This window comes from Carlito syrichta, unplaced genomic scaffold (assembly GCF_000164805.1).
Source record: "Carlito syrichta isolate Samal-C Ts95f unplaced genomic scaffold, Tarsius_syrichta-2.0.1 Scaffold268229, whole genome shotgun sequence".
Lineage (NCBI taxonomy): Eukaryota > Metazoa > Chordata > Mammalia > Primates > Tarsiidae > Carlito > Carlito syrichta.
This window is the reverse complement of record NW_007212325.1, coordinates 355,015-381,953: the sequence shown is the minus strand read 5'-3', so window position 1 is coordinate 381,953 and position 26,939 is coordinate 355,015. Positions and strand designations below refer to the sequence as shown.

Genomic DNA, 26,939 nt, shown 5'->3' with positions numbered 1-26,939 from the left:
GGTGCAGCTGCCTCAGTGGAGCAGGGAAAGCAGGAAAAAAGGACCTAGAATAAGATGCAACTTCTGGAGTTGAATACACAACGAACTGGGGCAAGGCTGGGGCATCAGAACTAGTCCTAAGTAAAATTAGGAAGCATAGCCAGCCACTCAGCTAATGGCGCCTGTGGGCCTTTGCTTCTAGCGTGTTTGAGGGGGACAGTACGTGGTGTATGTGGTTCTTGGAGCAGTGTGTACTGCCACAGGCCCACCACATGTACAGGTATGCAATGTTCTACTAATGTAAAATAATTTTGCTTGGGGAGGGGGTTTCTAATTCTAGCAAAGATGCCATAAGGACTGGTGACATTCCCATGAAATATTGCTCTAGTGGCTGAGTGGCAGCCCAAGAGAGCAGGCCTAAGTGGTAGACCTTGAAGGACAGCTGTGGGAGAATAGGGGAGGGAAGAGATTCAGGAGAGGGGACATACTCAGGACAGCATGTGTTGCAGGTTAAGTGGATCAGGTGATAAATGCAGTTCCTATTGGGTGAAACTGCTGGCTTATTGATGAATGTCTTGGTAGTTCTAAATTGTCACACTGGTGACTCTGGTGGTGACTCTGGTCCAACTTGCTCTGGCCAGGGTAAGTGGGTCATGTGTCATGAAACACAGTAACTGCTACAAGTGGAATTGTGCCTGGCCATTCTTCTCCCAAGCTGAGGATGTGATTGGCATCCAACATGTCAATGAATTTCTCCAGGACATACTGCTCCAATAACACAGCACCCTGGGTACTTGGTTACTGTCAGAGAAATCATGTTTAAGGCAGAACATGCTCTCAAATCAGGAGTCACAATAGACCTGGTGCTGAATCTGTAATGAGAACTTGAGATGAATCCTTCTTGGATACAAGATGATCAGCTGCATGACCCAAGGTCACTCCCATTTCCATAGTCATGCAACTCTGCGAAAGACAACCAAATAAGGATAAGTACATAGCAGGCTTGAAATAGTAAATCTAATTCTTCTGTACATCAGTCTATTTTGGTTTCTCAACTCTACCAATGCGAAATGTGCTTTGGGGACTGCATTTTTCTTCCTAATTGATTGGAATGAAGTAGATTATTCATGACCATTTTGGCTTTTTCCCCTGCCAGCAAATAACTCTCTTTCTTCTAAGAATGTGAAGAATAGCTCTGAATTTGACATGGGAAAGTGATATATTATTTTTGGTTTAAGTAGAAGGAAAGTGTCGACCCTTCATGAAATATGGTCTTTGTTATTTTGACCACCTTTCTGGTTTAGACAAGCTGTAGAGTGGAGACGTCACTACATTTTAGATCTGACCACGAGTTGCAAGAGAAAGGAGAAACATTGCTCTTTGTCCTTAAAGGAAATCACCTCATTTATCCAAACTTAACTAGAATCAGAGAGTTTGAGGACTAGAAAGAATGCTAGTGACCAACTAATTCAGTATTTTCTCAAACTATTTTCTAAGGCACATGAGCCCATGAGATGTCCCTAAACAAAGGGTTCTATGGTCAAATAAGTGATAGAATCACTGCTTCCAGTTCCTTCCTCTTGAAGACTCAGAGAGGCCTAGAAACAAAGAATTCTGGTTTTGTCTACCAGACTTATTTGGTCACAAAATCTGGTTTTTCTTTCCCCAAGTAATACCCAATAGCTTCTGGAACTGTGTGCCATGAAACCTACTTGGGCAAAGTACTGATCCTTGTAATCCTTCCTTCATTTTGCCAAGGAAGAAAATGAAGTCCATATTAAGAAACATGGAGACAACCTTGGCCCCATTACTGGCAGGACTGGAAACTAGCCCCTGGCTCCCAGACAACCAACTAGTCCAGGCCCTTTCTACCCCCTTGAAAGAGTCATTGTTGACGGTAGCTTTAATGTCTCTCCTAGCACATTTTCATTGTCTGGAATTTGAGGTTGCATTTATTTATAGTGCACTTAGCAATGAATCCATCAACTTCTTTGAATGTTTTAAAAAGGGCATCGGACTCTGTACAGTTGACCTAAATAAAACATGACCATCTAAGTGACATATAATTTACGATATCGTGAAATATTTTATCAGACTGTATAATCACATTCTATGAGGTTATTACTTTTACAAGCAAGAGTAAATCAAAAGGGTCAAATCTCAATAAAATGTTACTAAAATGTAGATATTTCTCTTGCAATGCAGGGAGGAATAGTTGATGAAGCCCAAATTATAAAAATGTGTCCAAAGGCTTTATATATATATTCAAATATTGTAAATTCAGTAGTTTGAGCATGCTTACACTCTTCAGAGCAATGTTTTTCTGGCTTGTTCTCTGAATCTCAAAGGCACTTTGAAGCCATACACATACTAGTACTTCTGTAACCATACCATTGTTACTCAGACTCCAGCCTTGGGTACTTGTGAAGCTTAAGATTTCTTTCCAACTTAATATACTTGAGGCATGAGATACACTCCCCACAGTTGGGATATTATTCATTGGTTTCTAGCCTCTGAATACCAAATTTCCAAATATCACATTTCCAAAGCCAACATTGGCCCATGTGAGGCCTTTTTGTGAACCCGGAAAGGTGCACCTTCCTTGGGGTCATTGCACCCCAGCACCACAGCACAAGGCTTGGTGAACAGAATGCAGGCTGGATTCCAACCCCTATCTGTCCTCCCACCACTCAAGTTGGAAGCCGTCATGCAAATGAGTAAGTTGCACAGCTAAAGGCAAGGACCCCGTCTGTTTCCTGTCCTCCAGTTCTCCCATGTGAGGCCAAACCAAATCCTACCTGCAGTTCCAGCCTTCATCCTGACCCAAATCAGCATCTATTTATGGGTCTGGGCCTCCCAGTATGTCTTGCTGACTCTACATCAGAGTATGTATGATTCTATCACAATGATCCAGGTCTGATAATCAGTCTCTTTTTAGCTCCTTTGCTATTTTAACTAGGTTTGTGTTTGACAGTGACCAGTTACCATCTTTTGGTCTTCAGTTCTGCCCAGGGTCCCAGACCCTGCTACCCATGGACAAATCTCTTGGTGACACCAGCCTTCCTGTCTGAAGTTTTAACCACCCCCATCCTCTTGCCTGAATTTCATGATACCCTGATACCAACTTAGAAATCCTTCTGTCTCCTCTCACAGCCAGGCCACCTGGTCTGAAAACCTCTCTTGTCATGACCCCTAGCATGTGCTTTGTCCCTCCAGGACAGGTCTACTTGCTTCTGAGTTCCTTGCCTGGGCCTCCATTTCTAAGCCAACTTCTAGAAGCTAACTCCTTCCCCACACACTCCCTCTGAACTTTGAGATGGACAATCCAGGTTCAGGATACATGCTAACCAATCCCCTAGGCCTTCTATACCCATATGTGCAATAATTGTTGCTATACAGAAGGGTGACTTGAAGCACTGCAGATTTGTAATCAAGAAGTAAATCATATTTTACTTATTAAGGCAAAAAGTAAAAGAGAAACAGAGAGATGTTTTGATGAAATTCCCACTTAGAAAATTAAGGGTCTGAAGTGGGGACCAAAGGTAGGCTCAAACTTTATCTGTACAATGATCACTTGTATGTCTAATTTTGAATTGTACCCCACATCTTTAAAATAAAAAAACATTAAAAATAGAAAAAATTTATTTATTTATTTATTTTGAGTTGGAGTCTCACTCTGTCGCCCAGACTGGAGTGCAATGGCCACTCCTGGCCACCGCAGCCTCGACCTGCTGGGCTCCGGCGATCCTTCCGCCTCAGCCTTCCAAGTAGCCGGAATTACAGGCATGCGCTACCACGCCCGGCTGATTTTTTTGATTTATTGTAGAGATGAGGTCTCGCTGCCCAGGCGGGTCTCGAACCTGCAGGTTCAGGCAATCTACTCACCTCAGCCTCCCAAAGGCGCAGGATTACAGGCTGAGCCACCAAGCCCGGTTTAAAAATAGAAAAAAAATTTTAAAAAGAAAATTAAGAAACTGTAAGATCCAGTGAGCTAAGGACTGTACCTGTTGACTTCACTAGAGTAAATCAACACCTAAGACCTCATAGGTGCACAGTAAATACTTGCTGTGTGAATGAAAAATAAAATAAAATGAAACAGTATTTGGTTGAGAAAGGTTTTACTATTTTATGGAATCACTTTTTTGTCATGCATGTGATGGAACCTGTTTCTTAAAATGTTATAGTTTATAATCTTTAATACAACACAATAGGAGGATATTAACAAAATAAACACAATTAACATAACACACACTTAATGACATAAGTGGTTGATACCACAGATTTTAATAGTAAATGTGAGTGTAACATATGTTCCTGTGTATGAAATACTAGCAAAATGATAATGTATAGATGGAAATATATTCCACTTTGGGGAATGTTAAGGGGTTTTTCTATAACTGGGACACACATAGGACTAAAAATAATAATGCTTTACATTGCCAGAATACTCAACAGTGTACAAAATGCTCGAACATTTGTGATCCTATTGGAGCCTAGCAAGAAGATAGAGAAACATAAAGGAAATGAGATGCATTCCTCTTTTATAAGAAAATATCTAGTGGCTTAGGAATACTATAGCTTTCAAAAAGATATCTGGTCTCATTAACTGTAACAATTCAACCGATAGCATAGAAAGAGATAGGGAAGATACACTCTTCAATAAAGAAAAATGGAAAGGAGGAATCTATAATGGCAACTTTAATCCACTGTGATAAGGACAGACATACGATTCAGCCTCGGGCAGTGCTAGAATATGATTCTAAAAGATAAGTAATGAGCTACCGGAAGTGAGTAATGAAACTTCAGCTTTGGAAGTCTAGTTTCAGTTCACTGGAGAAGAATTATTACTATACTTACCATGGATACTGCATGGTACTGATTATAGCAATGCCATTTCAAATCTCTGCAGCTCTGTGATTCTAGAGAGCGTATTGGGAAGAATTCAAGGGGCCTGACAGCAGCAAACTGGGGGAAGCAATACCATGTGAATGCTGGGGCCAGCCCAAACTGTCTCCTCATGACACAATGCTTCTTGCTGTCTCTTCGTTTTCCAAGAATGTTGTCACTGGGTCTCCTGCTGGAGAGTTTGACGAGTTACGCTGGAAATCTACATAATATTTCTAGTGAAATAGGAAAAAAAAAAATCTATCTTTTAAATAAGGTGATACATTTTCAGAGTATTTTATTGTTTTCCTTCCTTCTTTTCCCTTCTCACAAAAGTAATATATATCCCTGGTTTAAGCATTTCCAAACATTATAAGAATATGTAAAAGTGTTGCTTTGGTCAGTATTTGGTTTATTAAGGTAGAAAGTAGAAGAAATATAAATAGAAAATTCACCTCTCCCCTTCCTTCAAGGTAACCTTTGCTAATAGTCCAGTGTAAAGCCCAGCAGGTTTTTCTTCTATGCACACATTTAATTAGGCAGTAACTTTTAAAGATCTCCACACTAGATTTTTGACAACTTTTTTACATCAAGTAGCAGTGAGAACGATTTGGCCAGCATGTGATCCTTATCAGATTTTAAAAATAATTCAGTCTTATACCTGAAACACAGAGAAATTGAAGCTCTGAAGAAATGTTTTTAAAATAGATGGGGGGAAAAAGTTTACCAGTATTTTGAAACTAGCCAGAGCTGGGGGTATCCAAATTCTGGAAACCATGATACTGACAGGTTTCTAGCTGTCAAAATTGTAAAAAGAATCTACAGGAGCTGAAAAGTTTGAATAAGGATGTGGTCAAATGCGTCTCTGCTATGAACTTTCAGCTAACTAAAACAAACACCAAAATAGCAATAGCGTCTGTCTCAGATAAACTTGCTTTTCCAGGAGGCACCTTTGCTTGCAGAAGATATCTATGACATTTTTCTAAAATAGTATCATGCTTCCATTGAAACGACAGTCCTGCTGGCATTTGTGAAGCACTGAAGCTCTGCAACTTTCTAATCTCTGGTTTCCACACTTGGAAATTCCCCGTCTTGCTGTTGCAGAACTGACGTCCCTGTCTTGCAAAGAAACTGCTGAGTTTGCAACTCATTTGTTTAGAGCTTTTATCATGCCTTCCTATAAAAACAAGTCTAGGTGGGATTGTGGCCTTCCCAGAGCAGGCCTGCTAATCAAATTGCAAGTCGGGCGCAGTGGTTCACACCTGTAATCCCTACACTTTTGGAGGCCAAGGAGGGAGAATCTCTTGAGCCCAGCAGTTTGAGACCAGCCTGGGCAACATAGTGAGACCTCATCTCTAAATTTAAAAAATAAAATAAAATTGCACCTAAAATACCTAATTGTGTGCACTGTAGAAACATGAGACCCCTGGGTAACATTGTCTTTAAAAATGTTTTCTCTCAGCGTTTCCACTTGGAACGCCTGGAATGTGGCCCTAATCTCGGGGTCAGGGACTCCCTGTTCCTGTGCTGCACTGGCGCCTGAGGTTCTGGAAACACCACCTCCCAGGACCTGGCACAGGGCAAGCGGGAGGGCAGGTGCCTGGGGCTAGTGAGGAGTGGAGTTGCGATACTCCTAGAAGCAGGCCTTGACCGAGGAGCCCTCAGTCCCTCCTCTCCTTGGCCTCTATCCCACAAGGATGTTCAAAACGCAAATTGTTCACCTAATGCTAAAAAAGAGTAAACACTGGTTGTTTTAATTGCCTTTTCAGCCCTCTGCATATTGGGAAAATGAGATTCCAAGTAGAAAAAGGAAGATTGTCTGGTACTTGGGGAGTTAGAAAGAAGGAAGAGGCTTGTGAGCTGAGTCACCCAGAATCAGAGCAGACAGGAGTCACATGGGGTATATATGTTATACAAAATGGAGACCGGTGCTGGAGGACAGGACTCTGCAACCTCCCTAGATTCAAAGATTTGTTATCTCCTTTCTGTTTCTTATAGTAAATAGTGATATCATTCTGTATTTTTGTTTCATTTGAATTTTATTTTATTTTATTTTAGAGACAAAGTCTTGCTCTGTCACACAGGCTGAAGTGCAGTGGTGCAATCATAGCTCACTGTAGCCTTGAACTCTTGGGCTTAGCCTTCCAAGTAGTTGGGACTACATGCCACCACACTCTACTAATTATTATTATTATTATTATTATTATTATTATTATTGTAGAGACGGGGGTCTTGCTATGTTGCTCAGGCTGATCTTGAACTCCTGGCCTCAAGTGATTCTTCCACCTTGGCCTCCCAAAGCACTGGGTTTGCAGATATGTGACACTGTGTCCAGCCCTATAATCCTTAAAATAAAAAAGTTTCTGTGCTTTTTTTGGTGGGGAGGGGATAGCAAAGAAAGAGAGAGTAGAGAAGTCTGCACGTTTTCTCCCTAAGCAGTCTTGGGAAAAGTGCTGAAGTGGATGATAGAGGTGGACTCTATCAGAGTAAGGCACAGAGAAGATGTTTTCCAGGTGGGACCAGGACATCAGCATCACCTAGGAACTTACGACATACAGGTTCTCAGGCCTTACTGGCTCACAGACTGGGGATGGAGTGCAGAAATCTGTGGTCAATAAGCTTCCAGGTGATTCCAATTATCAAACTCACACTTGAGGACCATTAGCACAGTGGATAAGGAAGGACCTGCTTTTAAAACCTGGCACTGCCTCTTAACAGCTGTGTAAGCTTGAGTAAGTTAGTCTGAGTTTACACAGAGGATTAAGTGAGATAATATATTGAAGCACTTAGTGTAATGCCAGACATACAGAAAGCACTCAAGAAATGTTAGCAGCCATGGCCACTGTTCTGAGGGGAAGTAAAAAGGATAAGTCCTTAAGCCCTTCAACAAGTTAGCACAGCATTTGCCAACTTGGTGGGCCCTTTCAGATACTGACACCGTGCTTCCAAAGGATCCAAGGGTCACACACATTCTGTGTGATTTCGTCCCCACAGAAATGTGAACAGAGCAGTAGTTCTTTGATCATCAGAACTCCCTGTGGAGATTTTACATTCTGCCCTGCCCTGCCCCTTCAGAGCCCTAATCGACAGTGGAAGACCCTAGGCATCTATAATTTTTAAAACCTGCATAGGCAATACTGCAAAGCAGTTACTGGAATCAAAGGTGGTAATAACTGAGCTAACAGTTATTGGATATTCACATGTGCCAGGCACTATGCTCACTTCTTTATATACATTGCTTCGTGTCATTCTCACAGCAATCCTATGAAGTAGGTACTGTCATTTTCTTTATTTTACGGATGAAGAAACTGAGATATAGAGGGGCTAAATAACCCCTAATCCACACAGCTGAGAAGCAGCTTAGGCCCTGAACCCAGGTTTGAGTTATTAACTGCACTTAACTGATGCATTCATTTACTCATCCATCGTGCAGTTATCATGCATGCCCAGGTCATACTTGAAAGCTGGGGAATATCAATATGAATATAGAGTCTCATCATCCTCCAGCTCATGCCCTGGAGTGTGACCAGGAAAAATACCAGAAACAAATGGCAGACTGCTTCATTTTAAAAATTGTGCCATATGTCTCTATGTGAGAGGCTGAAAAGATGTTCTATGACCGCTAGCCAACTCCTCTAAATGGCCATTTACAGAGTCCATCACCCATGGGCAAATCAGCTTTCCAGACTGAAGACCAGGCCTGCTACCGTCAGCGTTCCCAGCAGCTCTGTAAGCCCTTGGAGTGGGCCTCTGCTCCCGCTAGGGTTGTACCATTCCCTTAGTCATGTTGTTAGCCATCCGCTCCCGGTGCCGACCAATCCAGCCACGGGGCGGGAGGCCCATCCCCGCAGAGCCGGGAGGCTGTCTGTCTTCCAGGGATAAGGCGTGTCACTTACACCTTCCGTCACAACTTTTACGAAAATGTTAGCGAGGGCCAAATCTTTAGACATAGCGTAAGGTTGATCAGGAACCTGAGCTCCAGGGTCTCAACCAGGCTGAGACTGAGCGCAATCTGCCAGCCCTCGCTGCCTCCTAGAGTCGGAGCTGAGCGTTCTTTCAGATAGACAAAGTCATCATTAAAGTCCAGCGATGATTACCTTGGAGAAGCCAAGTCATCCTCCCTGGGCGATGGCCTTGGAGGACACCGCCCCCCGGCGCAAGACCGGGATCACTGTACAGCCACCACATCTTCCTCATCCGGGCGGTAGAGGAAGGTTTGAGGACAGCGGCGGTACCCGGCCCATCTTCGGGATGCACAAAAAGAGGTGGCAGCGGAACCTTTCTCCTCCGCCTTGCTTTCGCTTCCACCCGTGCCCACTTGGCGCCGGACGCAGTAGCGGAGGCTTAAACATGGAGGCAGCGGGCGCTGGGACGCGGGAGCCGTCGTCTCGGCTGGAAGCTCCGGCATCCACGGACGACCGGCTTTTCCTGGTGAAAGGTGTGGTGTGGCGAGGTGCGGGTGTCGGGGCGAACTCGCCCGGGCCCTGGCCTGCACTAGAGCGGGATTTCCTACGCACATCCGGTCCTGAGAGCCCTTGGCTTGGGCTTGACCCTGAGTTTAGATCGCGGTGTCGGGCGGCCCAGGGCGGGTTAGCTGCTTGCAGGGTGGAGTCTCCCCCTGCGCAAGGGACGGGCCCCGGGAACGATTCTCTCGTACGTGTCATATTTCCCCATACCTGTACAATTTTTCTCGATCTCTGCCTTTTCTAATCACCACGCTCTTTTCCTCCCCGGGGAGAAACTTCATGCCACTGTGCTGGGGTGGGGGGAGGGACCAGCCCCCAGTCTCTGCACTTGGGGACGATACCTCAGAATGACCCCCGGTCATTCTTACAGCCGCTGAATCATTTACCGTTGGCAAGAGCTACTTAGCGATAGATTCTTGAATTTCAAAAGTGATTTTGACTGTAACTTAATTAGTATCTGAAACTTGTGTACATCTTTTTAAATTCAGGTGTTGTTTATTCCTCCCACCCCCCAATCAAACCTTTGGCAGGTGGAATTTTCCTTGGTACTGTTGCTGCTGCAGGAATGCTAGCTGGATTTGTTACAACATTATCATTGGCTAAAAAGAAAAGCCCCGAATGGTTCAATAAGGTTTGTGACGTCGACATCCATTCATAGCATTGTTTACAATAAATGGCAGCTTTTTGTATAGGAAAAGTAAATATTGATGACCTTTCACATTGTTTAAAAAGTAAGCTTATGTATACTCCATGAGTTCAAGAAGTATGCAAATTAATCGTCAGTATTGTTTTCCTTGAAAAAAAAATAATGATGTGCTTTCTTACATTTTAGCAGAATAAGACTTTGAAAGCTTATCCAGTACATTTCTTATCCATAACGTTACTTTAAATCTAAATCTAGACAATTCACTATCAGTTAAAAGAGACCCCTACATTTTATTTACCATTTAGGAAGAAAAAAATACCAATTAAACTCTTGACACAGTACAGATTGTAGGAAGCATCTATTTCGTTTCAAAGGTGTTAAAATATTGAAATAAAGTGCATATTAGTATTGATGAAAAACATATGTCAGCTCCTTGAACCCAAGAACTTTACTTACTTATTCAGTGCTATAGCCCCACTCCCCAAAAAATGCCGGGAACATTGTAATACGTTTTGGTTGAATGACTATAACCTCCTTAAGGCAGAAAATCCCAACACTATGAGCAAGATTGAGCAGGTGCTCACTGGTATTATGTACCTCATTTCCCCCAGTTGGTGAGAAGTTTTATTCATGTTATTTGTAGTCACTTGCTCTTAGATTTTGTCTGATCTCTAACCTCCCACCCCATTTGGCTTATTTATTTTTTATTTCATTGCTTCAACAAATGTTCACTTAGGTTCTTCTATGTGTGTGTCAGGCACTGTGCTAGCTAGGTGCAAGGGATACAAAGTGAACAACTCATCTGTCCCTCAGGAAACTCAGCATCTGATATGGTAGACAGATGTTAAATATTTATAAAAATAGCTTTATAATTACAATTTGATGTGTGCCGTGGAGGAAAAATATGTAAAAAAAATCATAAAGCAGCCCTTTTCACTTAGATTTATCTTTAATAATCTTACTCAGCCTTAATACCATAATGGCAACAGACCATATTTAAAGTGCATTTGGATCCCCTCTGAATACTCTGAGCATTTTATGAACCTGCTCAGATCACTGCTGCGGATTTTCAGAGCAGAACTATATCTTGTGGCAGAAAGCAGTAAAATCTTACTGATAAGGGTGCTTTAACAGTGGCATTTTGGTTGATTTCTAAGCTTAAGTTATATTTACGCTTGGATCATGGATTTTTAAAGAATCTGATGAAAGCTAAGAATTCTCTCTCAGAAAAAAAGCGCATGCGTATTCACAACTTTGCATTCTATTTTGTTCTGAGATTTGATCATCACAAATGTCCTTCATGGTCTAACAGTGGTTTTCAAACTGGTGATCCTTGATCCTTGGGTCTATAAAGTCAGAACAATTTTCATAATAATACTGGATGCTTGCTCTGATGGTACAGAATTAATGGAAGGTAAAACTGCTGGTACCTTGACATAATCAAGGCAGTGGCACCAAACTGTTCCAGAAGTCATTGTGTTTTTCTTTACAGCTCACCTGTAGTTTTTTTAAAAAGTCGGCATTATGTAAGAATGTCCTTGTTGAAGCTGTCCTTGTCAAATCATGACACTTGAATATACCACTTTTTAATATTCTGTGTAAAGAAGTGGGAAATACACATAAAGCACTTTTGCTTTATACTGAAGTGAGATGTTTTTCTATAGGAAAAGCAATTGTATGACTGAGTTGCAACTGAACTAGCCACTTTTTCCCCATGAAATATCATTTTTACTTGAAAGAACAACTGATAAACTGTGGTTATTCAGAAGTGGATATTTGGAAGACATTTTCTTAAAAATGAATGAAATGAATCTGTCTTTTTCCAGCAAGAAATTGTTTTTATTGCCACTGATAAAATTCAAGCTTTCAAGTGAGATTTCGATTTGGGAAAACTTTTTTTTTTTTTTTTTTTTTTGAGTCAGAGTCTCACTCTCTTGTCCAAGCTGGAGTTCAGTGGCACGCTCATGGTCACCCCAGCGTCAACCTGCTGGGCTCAGGCGATCCTTCCGCCTCAGCCTTCCAAGTAGCCAGAACTACAAGTGTGTGCTACCATGCTTGGCTTATTTTTTGATATATTTTTAGAGAAGGTCTCACCAAGTTGCCCAGACTGGTCTCGAACCCGTGGGCTCAGGCATTCCTCTCGCTTCAGCCTCCCAAATTGCTGGGATTACAGGATTGAGCCATGCCTGGCCTTGGAAAACTTTTATCTGCCATTGTGAGCTTAACAGTTACTCAGTACATAAGGACTTTTCTGATGAGATTTTATAGTGATATTAATTATGTGATTTTTAAAATATTGTTTAATAAATGATGTCAACAATTGAAAGATCTGTATAACCTGATAAGCAAGTATCTTCTGAATGAGCATGATGCATGAGATAAAAAGTCCATTCAAAGTGCAAAATAGATGAATAGATTGTAATGTAACAAATCACAAAGTTTGTTGGTACTACTTCAAATTCTGTATTGCAACTAGTCTTTAAGAAACTATTTGTCAAGTTTTGGCATATTATCAAAGAAGGAAAGCTATTAAAATACTCTTCCTATTTCCAAAGATATGGCCATATATCTGTGTGAGGCCAGATTTTATTCATATATTTTAATCCAAAAAATTTTTTCTTTTCGACAGATTGAAAATAGAAGCAGATATGAAAATCCATCTTTTATTAGGCTAGACATTTAAAAGATTAACAAAAATGCAAAACATTGCTTCTCTTTGTACTTTTTTTGTTTTGTTTTAGAAAACATTTACTTTTCATTAAAAATAGATTTATATTGGCCAGATGTGATAGCTCATACCTGTAATCTCAGAGCTTTGGGAGGCTAAAGCAGAAGGATCACTTGAGCCCAGGAATTCGAGGTTAAAGTGAGCTATGATCACACCACTGTGCTGCAGCCTAGGTGACAGAGTGAGACCCTAAAAAATAAAAATAACAATTATTAATTGATAATGATTTATTATTTTTAAGTAATAAATAAAATTTAAGAATTTCTTAATTTTAATTTCTGCTACATTAAGTATTGATAAATATAAGCCACATAATTGAAAATCTTTGGGGTCCAAGTGTAAAAGGATCCTGAGGCCAGAAAGTTTGAGAAGCACTATTTTGGGGGATTAGATATGTTATGTAAGGTTCTGCTTCCCTCTGGGAAGACATATGAATTAGAGCATTATCACTTATCTAAACTCAGTTTTAGAGTTCCATTTTTGGTTAATTCTGGGGAATAAATATTATTTTAGCAATATTGTTATTTATATAGACTTCTGTCCACTGTCCTGGTAATCTATATATTAATTATAATATAGATTCAAATTGCAGCCCAAAAGGCCTTTAAAATGACCAACTTTTCAGCTGGTGACTACCTACACTGCATTTATTTTAGAAGAATAATCATCCTCTTAATGTCTTAGTTTCATTGTCTCAGCTGAGTCGTATGCAGGAAAACTGGAAGTTGAAAAGCAATAGTAAGTACTGAATGGGCTTTCATTTTTCTTTTTCTTTCTTTTTTGTTTTTAGTATGAGCTGGGGTCTCACTCTGTTACCCAAGCTGGAGTACAGTAGCATGATTGTGACTCACCACGGCCCCAACCTTCTGGGTTCAAGCAATCCTTCCACCTCAGCCTCCTAAGTAGCTGGGACTATGGGCGTGCATCACCATGCCCAGCTAATTATTTTTTATTTTTATATTGCCCAGGCTGGTCTCGAACTCTCGGGCTCAAGCAATCATTCCACCTCAGCCTCCCAAAGTACTGGGGTTATAGACCTGAGCCACCACACCTGGCCTAATTTTTCTTTGTAATTCCTTGAATAAACAGAAAGAGCAAAGTGCAACCTATAGTGTCGAAATAATCAGGCACGCTTGAGCTTCTTTGCATGATCTGTTTTAAAATGATCAACTTTTTTTTGGTCTAGTACATTTTGCTTTTGTATAACAATTCAACCTCATGAAATAATTGTGAGACTACATGAGTTGCTATGAGAGAAAATAATGTGCATATTACATGTCTATGTGGTTAAAAGAATTGAAGAAAATACAAAGTTAATGTTTATACGCATATAAAGTTTACTTAGCTGAAATAATTTGGAGCCCCTGCTTTTCTTAATATTGTGGCGTGACAAAAATTCATAAAATAACTGAGTTATTTTAAGACCCATTTATGGAATGAGTAGATAAAAGGGGTAAGTCGTCATTCATCTTTCTGATATAGCTACAATTCTGGGAAATGATAAAAATAAGTCTTTTAAAAACACATCTTGCATATATTATGAAAACACAGCCAGCTATTTCTGTGGTGCAGATACATCAAAATATTGTGTCAGATAAGAATGTTCTATAGGGGAAATACTAGATTGAACATTCTTTCTAAAAATCTGTTTGAGTACATAAAATTCATCCCAGGATTAAATTGAAGAAAAACTAAAACTATGAACTTTATTTGTAAGTATGTAGTATATGTATGTAGTTGTGTGTGTGTGTGTGTGTGTGTGTGTGTGTGTGTGTGTGTGTGTGTGTATGTGTCTAGTATGTGTGACTATAAAGATCTTTTAAAGCAACACTGTTTTCTGACAAGTTAATTTTTTCCTGCAGCATATCAATCAATGTTCATTTTGAAAATTTTGAACAGGGTGTTTGAACGTCATGTGACATTCTTCCCTAGAGGAAAACATTTGTGACCAGACTTTTTAAAACCCAATAAAGACAGATCATTTTTTTTTTTTTTGGAGTTGGAGTTGGAGTCTCACTCTGTCGCCTAGACTGGAGTGCAGTGGCCACTTCCGGCCACTGCAGCATCGACCTGCTGGACTCCGGCGATCCTTCTGCCTCAGCCTTCCAAGTAGCTGGAACTACAGGCACACACTACCACGCCCAGCTAATTTTTTTTGATTTATTGTAGAGATGAGGTCTCAAACTGCGGGCTCAGGCAATCCACTCACCTCAGCCTCCCAAAGCGTGGGATTACAGGCTGAGCCACCAAGCCCGGCGACAGATCAATTTTTAACATCAAGTTTCCACTAAAATTTCTTTTTTTATATAGAAAATAACTAATAACTCATGTCCTCTCACAATTTATGAGACTGATATTACACAAAAATGGCAGGTATCTTTTAAAAAATCTAAATGTTTTAAGATTTTATTGTGCATATTGCTGTGTCATTAAGGGTTATTTTCATACATAGTTGCCTTTTTACTTGATTTAGTAAAACAAATATGGGTTTATGTAAGCTTTTAAATACACACACACACACACACACACACACACGTGTGTGTTCTTCCCAGGGAAATAATGAACTTTTAATCTATGTTTCTAAAATATAATTTGGGCCAAAGCACTTTGATCGTGGTTTAATAATATTTGGTTAATGCTACAGCTTCTGGATGAAAAATCAAGCCAATTAAAGTCAGTGCATTTATGTAAGATCTGTGGTATCTAGGGAACAACTCTGAAATTATAGCAGCATGGGAGAAGGAACAAGATAAGAGACTATATTGTTTTTATCATAGAAAATGACCAAAAAAAAATCTCTTGATGATCTGGTTGGGTCTAAGGTATATTTACAAAAAGTGTAAGTCAGCAAATACTGAGTGCTTGCTAGGCCTAGTCATGGTGCAGGCATGGGATTCAGATAAACAAAAGCTTTCCATGTGTGTAAACATTCACAATTACAAACCATACATGCGTAAGAAAAACCTGTATTAAGAAATAGATTGAGCAATATAGAGCAAATTATTCTAAAAAAGAAAAGGACTCTAGTAAATGGAAATGTATTTCCAGATGGAAGACAGGATGTTTTAAATTGTCAGTCTCTTATCAGATTGCTGTCTAGTTTAATGGCATTCTAATGAAAATGGCAAGAATGGGGGATAGAAAAATCTTGACAGAATGTTCTAGGCTTTTTCTAGAAGAATTTACAGGCACAATACCTTGCATACTCAAATATATGTCATTCACAGAAGACATGCTATTATTAAGTAGCAAAACTGGTATTTGACCTTAGGTTGATCTGGCTTCCTCATATCATGTTGCTTACACAAAGAATAATTAATTTCAAACACTCCCAGAATACTTACTCTTTTATCTAAACCTTTCTGTCTTGTTTCAGGGAAGTATGGCCACAGCTGCCTTACCGGAGAGTGGGTCTTCCCTTGCCGTGCGAGCTCTGGGCTGGGGCTCACTTTATGCATGGTGTGGGGTTGGTGTGATCAGTTTTGCAGTCTGGAAAGCTTTAGGAGTTCACAGTGTAAGTACCTACAATCCTGTAATTTGTATCTGAATGGTTATTCTACTTTCTGTGGTCTGAATTTTCCTGTAGTTTGGTTACTGTCTTGTGAGATGAAGACTAAATTCTTACTAATAGCTAGGCAACTTCTCATTACTAGTAAATCATAACTAAATTTTTGAAGGTATTGAAACTTCAAATATAAGTAAGTAATGACTAAATCATAGCTAATGTCTTTTCTATATAAATTGATGGGAGTTATTGGTTCAATAAAATTATTAATTTGAAACAACTTTCTTTGCTGTCTGACAGCCATAAATATAAACATCCTTGCAAAATAGAGCATTTTAAAACGAACTATTTCAATTATTAATATGTTGTTTACACCTTATGAAAAAATCCTAAAAGCCTATATGTGTGTGTGTGTGTATGTATTGTGTGTTTGTACATGTGTGTATATAAAATGTATACCCCAAGCTAAAAAGCTGTACATGAAGAATGATTGCATTCTTTTTTTTAAACAGCTGGTAGGAAGTTCTGTGGACCAGACTCTTCATGACGGGTGGGAATGGATGGCAGTTTGGAATGGTAGAGTTGATGAAGAGGTTCTAGGTATGTTTCAGAGATAGAATCAGTAAGGATTTGCTGCAGACTGAATATTGGGTGTGAGAAAAAACAGAGTCAAGGCTGTCACCACGACTTTGACCTGAACAGCTGGAGAGTGGATGGAACTAGTGTGAGAGGAGCAGGTATGGGGAATAATGTAGGAGCTCAACGGGGACTTGTGAGTTTGAGACATCTGTTAGGCAGCCAGGTGGAGGGGCAGGTAGGCTGTTAGATATGGAATTGTGGAGTGCAGGGCAGAGGGTACAGGTGAAGACAGCAATTTGAGACTCATTAGTATATGGGCATATTTAAAGCCATGAGTCCAGATAAGCTCAGCAAGCCAATGAGGCAGAAAGAGAAGAGGCTGAAGAAGGAGCTCTTGGGCACTCAGGTTTAGAGGTTGGGGAATGAAGCAAAAGTAGCAAAGGAGATTTCCCTACCAAAGAGGAAGAGAAAACCAGAATGGTGACCTAGGCGCCAGGTGAAGAAGATATTTCAAGGAGAAGTTGACTGTGCTGCATGCTGGTGATAAGTTACATAAGATGAGGTCTGATAATTTGCTGAGTTTAGCAACATGGCAGTCATCGTAAAGTGATGGGGAAAGCCTGAGCTAAGTGAATTCAAAAGGGAACAGAGGAGGGAAGTGGAGACAGTATGTCTAGGCAAGGCTTGAGTTTTGCTGGAAAGTCAAACAAAAGGAGTCACAACTGAAGGAGGAGAGGGGTCAGGAGAGTTTTTTTTTTTTTTTTTTTAGTTGGGAGAATTAATAGCATGTGTATGCTGATAGAAATGATTCAATAGAGAGGGAGAAACTGAGGCAAGTTGGGGGTGGGGATTGCTGGAGTAACCTCGTAGGTATTATCGAGCTTTTCACATTGAGGTTAATCGTAACTACACATAGGTGTTGTTAAACTTTTCTTTTTGGTTTTTTTTTTGAGTTGGAGTCTCACTCTGTCACCCAGACTGGAGTGCAGTGGCTGCTTCCAGCCACCGCAGTCTCAACCTGCTGGGCTCCGGCGATTCTTCCGCCTCAGCCTTCCAAGTAGCTGGAACTACAGCATGCACTACCACATCCGGCTAATTTTGTTTTGATTTATTGTAGAGATGAGGTCTTACCAAGTTGCCCAGGCGGGTCACGAACCCGCGGGCTCAGGCAATCCACTCACCTCAGCCTCCCAAAGGAGTGGGATTACAGGCTGAGCCACCAAGCCCAGCTATACTTTTCATGCAAAATATGCTGATAGACAAATGATGGTGCTGATTTTTAAAGTAACTTTGCTGGCTAGTCATTGTAATACTAAATTAGGGGTTAGTTGGGGAAAACCTGTGACTGAAGATTTTTTAATGATTTTTTGCTTTTGCCTCAGTTTAGTTTTGAACCAGTGTAAAATCTCTTCTTCCATTTCAGGCATTGTACCCGACATCTTAGACATAACAGACCATTTAATCTTCATAAGCAAATATAAATATCCCTGGTTAATAATGAAGAAATTGGAGCTCAAAGAGGTTAAGGCACTTGCCCAAGATCACATAGCTTGTAAAAGGCAGTCAACATTTGAACCCAGGTCTGAGTCTTAGATTACTAACTGACACATGAGTGCTGAGTGATAAAGTTATTAAGCTTCTATTTTCTATAAAAATGACAGTCTGTTAGGACTTTACATAGACTGTGTGGAATTTATAGGTGATTTATTAATCTATTGGTTTGTCCATTTAGAAGTCATTTGTTGGCCTACCCTGAGCCAGCCATGTGCTAACACAGGGCTCTGTGGTAGACGGTTGAGCCTTACCTGTTGACTTTCCAAGCATTTTCTTACATCACCCTGCTCTGAGGCTGACTGAGAGCAATGTGGTATATTTCAGCTCTGCATTTGGAGAGGTCCTGCATTTAGAGACCTTTGATAACAGTGAGGTTGCCCTGAGTCCAGTGATACTTTTATCACTATGTACTGCCTCTTACTGAGAAATGTCATCTTTCTAGGACTAAGGAAAAGTCTTAGAAAAATGTTGAACATAAACAACCCAATCTGTGTACTAAATAAAGAGTTGAGATGATCATTCTAGATAAATCCAGGTAAATGAGACTCAACTCCAGTGTCAGATAATTGTTAGTAGTTAGCTTGAATTGGATTAAATCTCTAGTGTAAGTTCAGTTCCTCAAAAAGGGCGCCCCCTAATGGCTAACCTAGAGCAGCCCGACAAACTTGCTCATTTCCTATTTGAAGTCACAGCTACATCTGCTGGCCTAGAAGGGAACATGTTTCAAATACTTAAAATGAAACTATAGTTTCTTAAAAATGTTTTGATTTTACTCTTTGTTTATTCATAATTATGGAATTTCATTTCACATAGGACACATATAATACATTAAGTATAAACATACATTTGTGCTTTGCACAGTGGCATATCATTTAATCAGAGGTTCCAAAGAAGAAGAGGTAGTGAAGCTATCTTGTTAGTAGACCAAAGCAGATAAGTTTGCCCAGCATTGAAGATGGGTAGAAATCAGTCCTGGTTCAGTGTCCTCCCTGCTGCCCTAAGCAGCCTTTGGGCCAGAAAGCATGGCTTGATCATGCAGTTTGTGCTCATCAATTACTTTGAATTGTGGTATTTTATCATTTGATTATGATTGATATAGCATTAATGTTACCACAGTAACTTAATTGTGGAAAAAAGGTGAACATTTCCTGTGGGTTCATGGCCCTGTAAATCACCTGTGCACTTGATCCTGGGAGACTGACCATTCAGGCCAGATGAGTGCGCACTGGGGCAATATGATCAGGTTGTATCAGGGCAGATAGTTTCAGGGTCGAGCACAGTTGAGATAAATGCTCCAAGGAACTCTAGTACTGTTTTGGAAGAAAAAGAAGAAACCTTGCCATTTACAGTTATTTCCATGTTATTCAAGAGCAATGACTTTAACTTTCTTACCTATAATTCTTTATAGTAGATACTGATATTTGAAGGATTCTGAAGAGTTTTAGCTTGTATATGGCTGGACACTTTGTCTTTTTTTCTCCCCTTAGAAGGAGAAATGTTAGATGTCTAAATAATTCCTGGTTGATACGATTAGAACTTTATAGAGGGGAGTGTGAGCTGTGACTGTGGACCTGTGTTCTATGTCTGTCTGTGAGGAAGGTGTTATCCTGAAGGACTGGTAGAATCACCACTGCTAACCTTCCCTCTGACCTCTACAGAGTATGTTCTTGATACCTGGTAGAGTAGAATTTACAGATAGTTTATAGCTGTTGTCCTCATGGACGATAAAACTTCAATTGTAATAAAAACCATGAATGAAAATGTTCTTAGTTATTTTGAAATACTTTAAATCGTCAAGAGATTTAAATTTTAAAATTAATTTGTAAATGGAGTTTTTTATTTGTTTGATTTTTTGCTCTTTTACCTTGGGATAAGAGGTGTTTGCCTGGTTTACATATGTTGATATTCATTAAAAAAAAAAAAAATTCAAGACCTGTCTTTAAAAAAAGAAAAAAGACAGCTTTTTGTGTGTGTGTTTTGTAGGATTTTTTTCGGTAAAAATATGTATTCATTGTTTTTATTTTTTAAAAAGGTTGGTGTAGAAAAGTCAAAAAAGGAAGCAGAAATCCCACTAAGTTGTAATTATAATTACAGTACAACATCTTTTTGGGCTATCTTATATAGGCATATTCATATAATTGTATAGAAATGGTGTTTTACTGTACATGCTACTCTGGAATCTTTTTTCACTAACCTTTGCATAGCAGACTATATAAATCCCCACATCACTTTTAGTGAATACACAGTACTGTTGTATATTATAATCTACTTAATCAGTCTCCTGCCAATGGCATTTAGATGGTAACTTTTCACTATTAAACACCATAGTGAACCTGTAGGCATGCATCTTATTGCACTTTTTTTGAGTGAGAAATCTGTCCTGAAAACAGATGTTATTGGGTTTTTTGAGTCAAAAATGTTTTTTATATCTGTTTCTAAATGACCCAGCCCTCCAGGAAAGTTTGTACAATTTAGAAGATAACCATGCATACAAGTTTTGTAGTATCCTTGCCTTAAGTGGCTTCTGTTACTCTGAAATTTATGCCAACCTAGTAGATAGAAAATGCCCCCCCCCTTTTTAACTGCATCTCTCCTGAGTCCCTGCTACTAGAAAGGCTTTTAAGGAACTAATTTGTGATTGGAGTCTTTGTAAGCCTTTCCAGGCCCTAGTCTTGCCTCCTTATCTGCTGATAGAGATTGCTGCTTTCTCCGGAGCCCAGGCTTCTTTAAAAATCAAAAAGTAAAACATGTAAATAAAAAAGATACATTTTAAACATTTCTCTAAAGATAGACATTATACTTTCTTATTATAAGAGAGAACCTTTAAGGGAAGTAATATATCTTCTCTCTAGGAAAATATAGGATGCACTCTAGTAAGATATATCTCCTCTAGTTCTTTTTTATATCTGTTCCTACGTATAATTTTTATGATAATATTTAGGCTCATTTCTTAATAATCTTATGACCAGCCTGAGGGCTTTTGCTAATAATTGTGATCAAATTTCAGCTTCACCAGTATTCTGATAAAGCTCTATTCGTACCATTACTATTTTTTCTTAGTCATCTCAAATGAACAGCATTGTAGAGTGATGCTAGAACCCCACAGGTAATAAAACGGTGGAAAAGCTTAGTCATTTTTAACTTTGAAGATATCTAAGAAAGAAAATGGACTTTAAGTCCTATTTACTTTTCATTGGTTTACATCAAAGATTAAAAACAAATCTAAGTCTCCTGGCAAATTGTTTAATGACAGCCACTTCTGAGTGATGTGCCAGGGAAGTCTAAAAAGCGGCTGAAGCATTTCCCTTCTGCATCCTTGCCTAATTTCAGTACTTCCCAAGTTCTCTATGAGCATCTGCCCCCAGGAGGCAGACTTCCATTTCTTACTCTGATTGCTGCACGTCAGCGTACTCGGCTTCACTCTGTTTCTTGGTAGTACTTACTAAACTCCCAGAACACAGAGTCCTCATGATCTTGCAGAGGTAGTTCCATCTGTCAAGCTCTCAGGCCTTCAGACAGCTTAAGGATTTAGGAATACTTCCTGGAGTAATTTCCAAGTGAATTGGAAGCAGCAGTGCATCAGTGAGGAAGCGCACATCTGAGGTGACAAGAACATCTCAATACCCCTCATTTCCCATTCTATCGCAGCCCTAATGAGCTTCACGTTGCAGTAGGAAGAGGTGCTTGATGTAAATGTGGAGGAGCAGTTTGGTGACAGAGAGGCCAAGTCACAGGGATTTGCTCAGTATAAAAATGGGAGATAATGACCCATGTACATTTTTTAAAAGTCAATCAGAAAAATCAGCTGTTTTGGCAAATTTCCAAAATACCGCTTTAAAAACGTACCAGTTTCCTTTTATAAGTAAAATACGGCTCCAAACATTTAATAAAGTGGGCATGTGCAGCAATGAATTGGAGTGATAAACTCTGCTATAAAGCCTTTTTGTTCAGAGGCCTGTCACAAATCAGGGTCAGGCACCTTTAGGGTGTTCCCAGCCTTATTCCACGGGAGGAAAGGGATCCTTGGTTTCACTTGGGTTTTCTTTGTCTTTCTCCTTATTTCTTAGACAGAACTTAGAAAACTGGGCTCACATGAACAGAGCTCTTTAAATTGAGCATTGTGGACTGAAGACCTGATAGTGCTTTAAAAGTGACCTGTGATTGGTTAGTCAATTACAAATACCTAAAACTCTGTGGAACAATGATACTAATATATAGTTCACACACACACACACACACACACACACACACATACACACACACACACACAGTGTCTTAGGTGTTCATGTACCAGCATATCAGAAAATGATGTGCTCTCTCAAATTGGGTTTTACTAACTGAAATATTTCTAATAATTTCCAGAAGAAATCTTTTTGGTGTGCTATATATCTTTCCACTGTGTAAAGTTTACTAAACATAATTTGCTGTTTTCTTGATGCTTCAGATCTCTCATTTATTGTTTGCTTCTTATGCCAACAGATTCTGGACTTTTATAGTTCTTCCTTTATCCTGGCTATACTTTTTCTTGATCCCAGCTTGGCTCTTTCTCGTAACTTCCGACTGTTGCATGTGCCTCTGAGATGTCACCATTTTGTTCTATGTACAGACATGTTTGAGGTTCCTTTTTTGCCCTCACGTCTTCCCCTTCACAGCTTCCAGCTACTGGGGGACTTCATCCACACCCTGAGCTCCAGGCTCTGGGCCCACTTCATCCAGCACGATGCCCGGATGTTCTGCAGGCATCTGTGTGTTCCCACTGAACTGCAACCTACTCCTGGGCCACTTGCTGCAAATAGCATCATCGCCCACAAAGCTGCCCAGAGAGAACAGCCAGATGGCCGTTTCTGACCACACTCTCACCCACCCCTACATCTCCTCAATCACCAAGTCTTGCTTCTCCCTGGCCCCCACAGCCACTGTTGTCGGGGGCACCTCCTCGCTTGGAGATGAGCAGAACAGCTTCTTGTATTCTCTCTGCCCTCGCCTTGCCTCTGCAGTTTTTCCATCCTTTCCCCACACATTTGCCAGGGTGTGCTGGCCTCGTCTTTTCCAGGCTTCTGCCTGCGTGTACCATGCACACTGCCTCTTCCTGTTATGTGAAACAAAGGCCCCATGCTGCCACCTGAGGCCCTGCCATTTGGGCATTCAGGACTGCCCTTGTCACCTCCCCAGGGACCTAGATCCTGTCGCTAGCCTCAGTCTTTGCTGTCATCTCTTCCTTCTCTGCAGTGCATACAGATACGCTCTGGGATCCTCTATCTCTAAATGTTCTCTCAACAGTCCTTTTCCAGCACTGCACTGAAACTGCTGCAGTCAGATTCACCAGTGCCCTCATTGCCAGATCCAGTTGTATCTCTGTCCCCTGGTACTTGACCTCCCAGCAACATTTGACCTGACCGAATGTCTTCTCCCTTGTGAAACACCATCTTGTGGCTTCCAAGACACCTTTGACCTCACTGGCTGTTTTGCCTGACTCTCATGCTGGCCCCTCCCCTGGCCACCTTCTAAACCTCTGTCCAGTGGAGACTCTTCTGTTCTCCATCTGTCCTCAGTTCCTCAGGGGCTCGTCTAGTCCCTGGCATTTTAAAACAGTCTGCATAATCTGATGTCCAAATGTCCAGCTGTAGCCCTGCTCTTCAACTGTGCCTCCCAGCTGCAGGCTGTGCACCTTCACGTGTCTCACACGTGTCAGACAACCATGTCCCAGTCAGAGGTCTGGTTTCCTCACCTCCTTCCAACTTGCATCTCCCTCAGTCCTCCCCATTTCAGTAAGTGCCACCTGTCCTTCCAGTTCAAGCCAAAACCCAGGCGGGAATCCTGTTAGACATTCTCATTTCCCTTTACTCTCTCTCTCTAAGCCCAGCAAGTCCTGCTTGTCTGTTCTTCTGCTGAACACAGCCTGGTTCCTTTCATCCCTCTCTACATCATTCATCTTCTGTCTGGTGTATTGAAAGAGTTTCCTGTCTTGTCTCTCAACCTCTTCCTTATGTCCCCTAGAATTTTTTCTCCACACAGCAGCCAGGCATTTTAAAAATGTAAGTCAGATCATATCATTCCTTTGTAGAAAACCCTCCAGTGGCTTCCCATTGGAGGTTTACAGGATGTGGCCCCGCCTACCTCACTGACCTCATCTAGGTAAAGACAGGTAGGTATTGGCTTTGAAAATAGTTTTTTAAAAAACTTTTTGCTTATCCAAAACTTTTTGCTTTATTTGAAATTTATGCATAGATTTTGCTGAGTTTCCCCAAAAGGGCACCACACGCTCGTTGTACTTACTCTGGTTTTCAGAACTCTCACACTAGCTGGGTAACCAGCCCTGCTTTCCATCTCTCTCCTTCACCTTTTAGCCCACTCTCTGCCTTACTCAGTTCTATAGTTACTTACTCAATTCTTTCCTATGACAAACATTTACTGAATCCCTATTCATGTACCCAGCTCTGTTCTAAAGGACAGGGATACACTGGTAAATAAAAGAAGATCCTTCTCGGAGTGACCCATAAGCATTTTACATTTAATTGTGTGTGATAGATCCTATAGTGGAGAGGTACAAGGTAAAATGATGATGGGCTTTTAAAGAATCAGTATTGCTTGGGGATTGGGGAAGATGCGTGAAGGGATGAAATACGGAACCAGACCCCTAGATAGAAAGAGGGACGGGACTTGGGTGTCAGTCTTGGGGAAAGGAACAGTGGCTCAGCTGGAGCCCTTCCTGGCCCAGAGATTTGCTGGGCATCTTCATTTCCTGCTTCCTCCTTCTTAAATAGTGTGACCAAAAAGTATTGAGGTATAATCCTGTTATCAACTATAATACTGTGCCACGCTTAGAATAGATAATTTGAATTAGGGCTTCATTCAAAAGGAATTGCCACCTAAGATAGAAGGTCATTAGGGAGCTGTCTGGCTATATTTGGCTTTCCACATCTTTGAGTAGACTTCAATCTGCTCTGGAGGTCATATCCCTTTCTTTACCTTCTTTAGTGCAAAACTGGTAAATAAAAAAGTTGCTTTGTTTGGTGTATTTTTATTTTGGCGAGTTTTCATTTTTCTCTCAAAATTGATTTAATCGTGGCTAAGGGGAAAACTGAAGAGGCAGCTATCACAAAGACTTTGCATTTCTGAAGAATTGTTCAAACTTTAGAAATAAAATTACTATAGAAAGAAGCCATCTAGCAAAGTCTTTATGTCCTTGAATTTCATGTTCAAGAACTCTCATCTTGAAAAATGACTTGACCAAAGGAATTATCATAGGAAGAAGGTAGGAACAGACATCATATTAAAACACTTCAATGTATGACTAGGATGAAATGACAGCTGTCAAAAGTTGATCCTTTTAAAGGATCCCACTAAAATGTTGGCCCTCGTTAAAATTCCAATTTTTCATTTGACAAATGGTTACCAAAAACTTGACCACCACTACAAAGAGGATTCATGTATCCAGCGTTCTTCCCATTTCATATATCATGGAGTTTGTGGCTCTACTGGTATGGATAGTCAGCATGGCCCTCAGCTCACACTAAAATAGGAAACCCACTAACTGCCATACTTTCCCCACCCCTCACCAACACCTTTGCTTATTCCTCTCTTCCTGGACTGCAGTTCAGTGGCAGGAAGAATGAGAATAGCTTTTCAAGTCCTGAATATAAATTATTCATTTTCTCAGAATTCAGTATTCTATAAGCAAGATTTTTGTTTTTGTTTTTTTCCTGCCTGTGAGAATGCCTGCCTGCAGCTACCAATGAGTCCCATTTGGGGAGAGCATGCTACTCTCTTAGAATAGAAGGAATATTTTTGAGGAGTCATTACAGAGTATAAGTAGAGAGGAAGTGCCATTAATTTTACTGGGGCTTTTGTTTTGGCTTATTGGGGTATACATTTCATTTTAGAGGTAAGGTTGAACCTGAATAGAAATTTGAAAGGAATCGAGTTCATAAGCGTGCCCAGAGAAATGCAAAGAAAAACAGACATACGATGCCATGATGTACTAGCTAATATTATATTTCACCATTTTAGTCCATCATCTGATTTACACATTGGTTAAGATTTGCTGTTTTGAGGATATCTTCATTGTAATGGAGGGCAACGTCACCGTCTTTCTGGAGAGTGTTTTGGGATGAACAGTGCGGGCCGCCGCACGGGAAGGGGGGGGTGCACCCTCGCCGGTGGGCTAGTGCTGGAGCGACACAGGTGCCCTTCTGGTCACTCTCGCGCTGGCCGTCTCATCGTGGGTCCCGTCAGGACCAGCACAAAGGCAGTGGGATCCTTTCTAAATAGATACACCAGAGCACAAGAGTCCGCTTCTCCCACGATGCCAGGAGTGGGGCAGGAGCCATCGGGGACGAGTGTGGCCCCCCATTCCTCCCAGCGGGTGACGTCTGTAGTTGACGAAGCATTTTACTTGGCATACATACTAAAAATAGAAACGATTAATTCCAGGGATCTGGGTTGGCCTGTTAAACATGTCAAATATTGACAAGAATTTGGTTTGTGAAACTAACTCCCGCACTCACTCGCTACAGAAGCAGGTCCTCACCTCCCTGGTCGAGACATCCCGGGAGGGGGCGGGGCTTGGTGGAGGACCCTGCCCCCCACGCCGTGCAG

General features: G+C 40.7%; 1 protein-coding gene and 1 long non-coding RNA gene across 2 annotated transcripts in view; one reads left to right on the top strand and one right to left on the bottom strand.

Moving 5' to 3' along the window:
- Positions 1–770: 770 nt before the first annotated feature.
- LOC103254062 lies at positions 771–9,034 on the bottom strand. Its single transcript, XR_503930.1, has 3 exons — positions 8,961–9,034; positions 4,837–5,099; positions 771–942 (listed from the first exon to the last, which is right to left on the bottom strand). It is a non-coding gene; the product is annotated as an uncharacterized LOC103254062 (long non-coding RNA).
- A 59-nt stretch (positions 9,035–9,093) lies between these two features.
- The window catches only part of TMEM242 (transmembrane protein 242), a 27,794-nt gene continuing 9,948 nt past the window's right edge, over positions 9,094–26,939 (top strand). Inside the window, exons 1-3 of the mRNA XM_008052226.1 lie at positions 9,094–9,301; positions 9,860–9,960; positions 16,080–16,217. Of these exons, the coding sequence (XP_008050417.1) occupies positions 9,115–9,301; positions 9,860–9,960; positions 16,080–16,217 (426 nt within the window). The 5' untranslated portion in view covers positions 9,094–9,114. The remainder of the gene's footprint in view (positions 9,302–9,859; positions 9,961–16,079; positions 16,218–26,939) is intronic.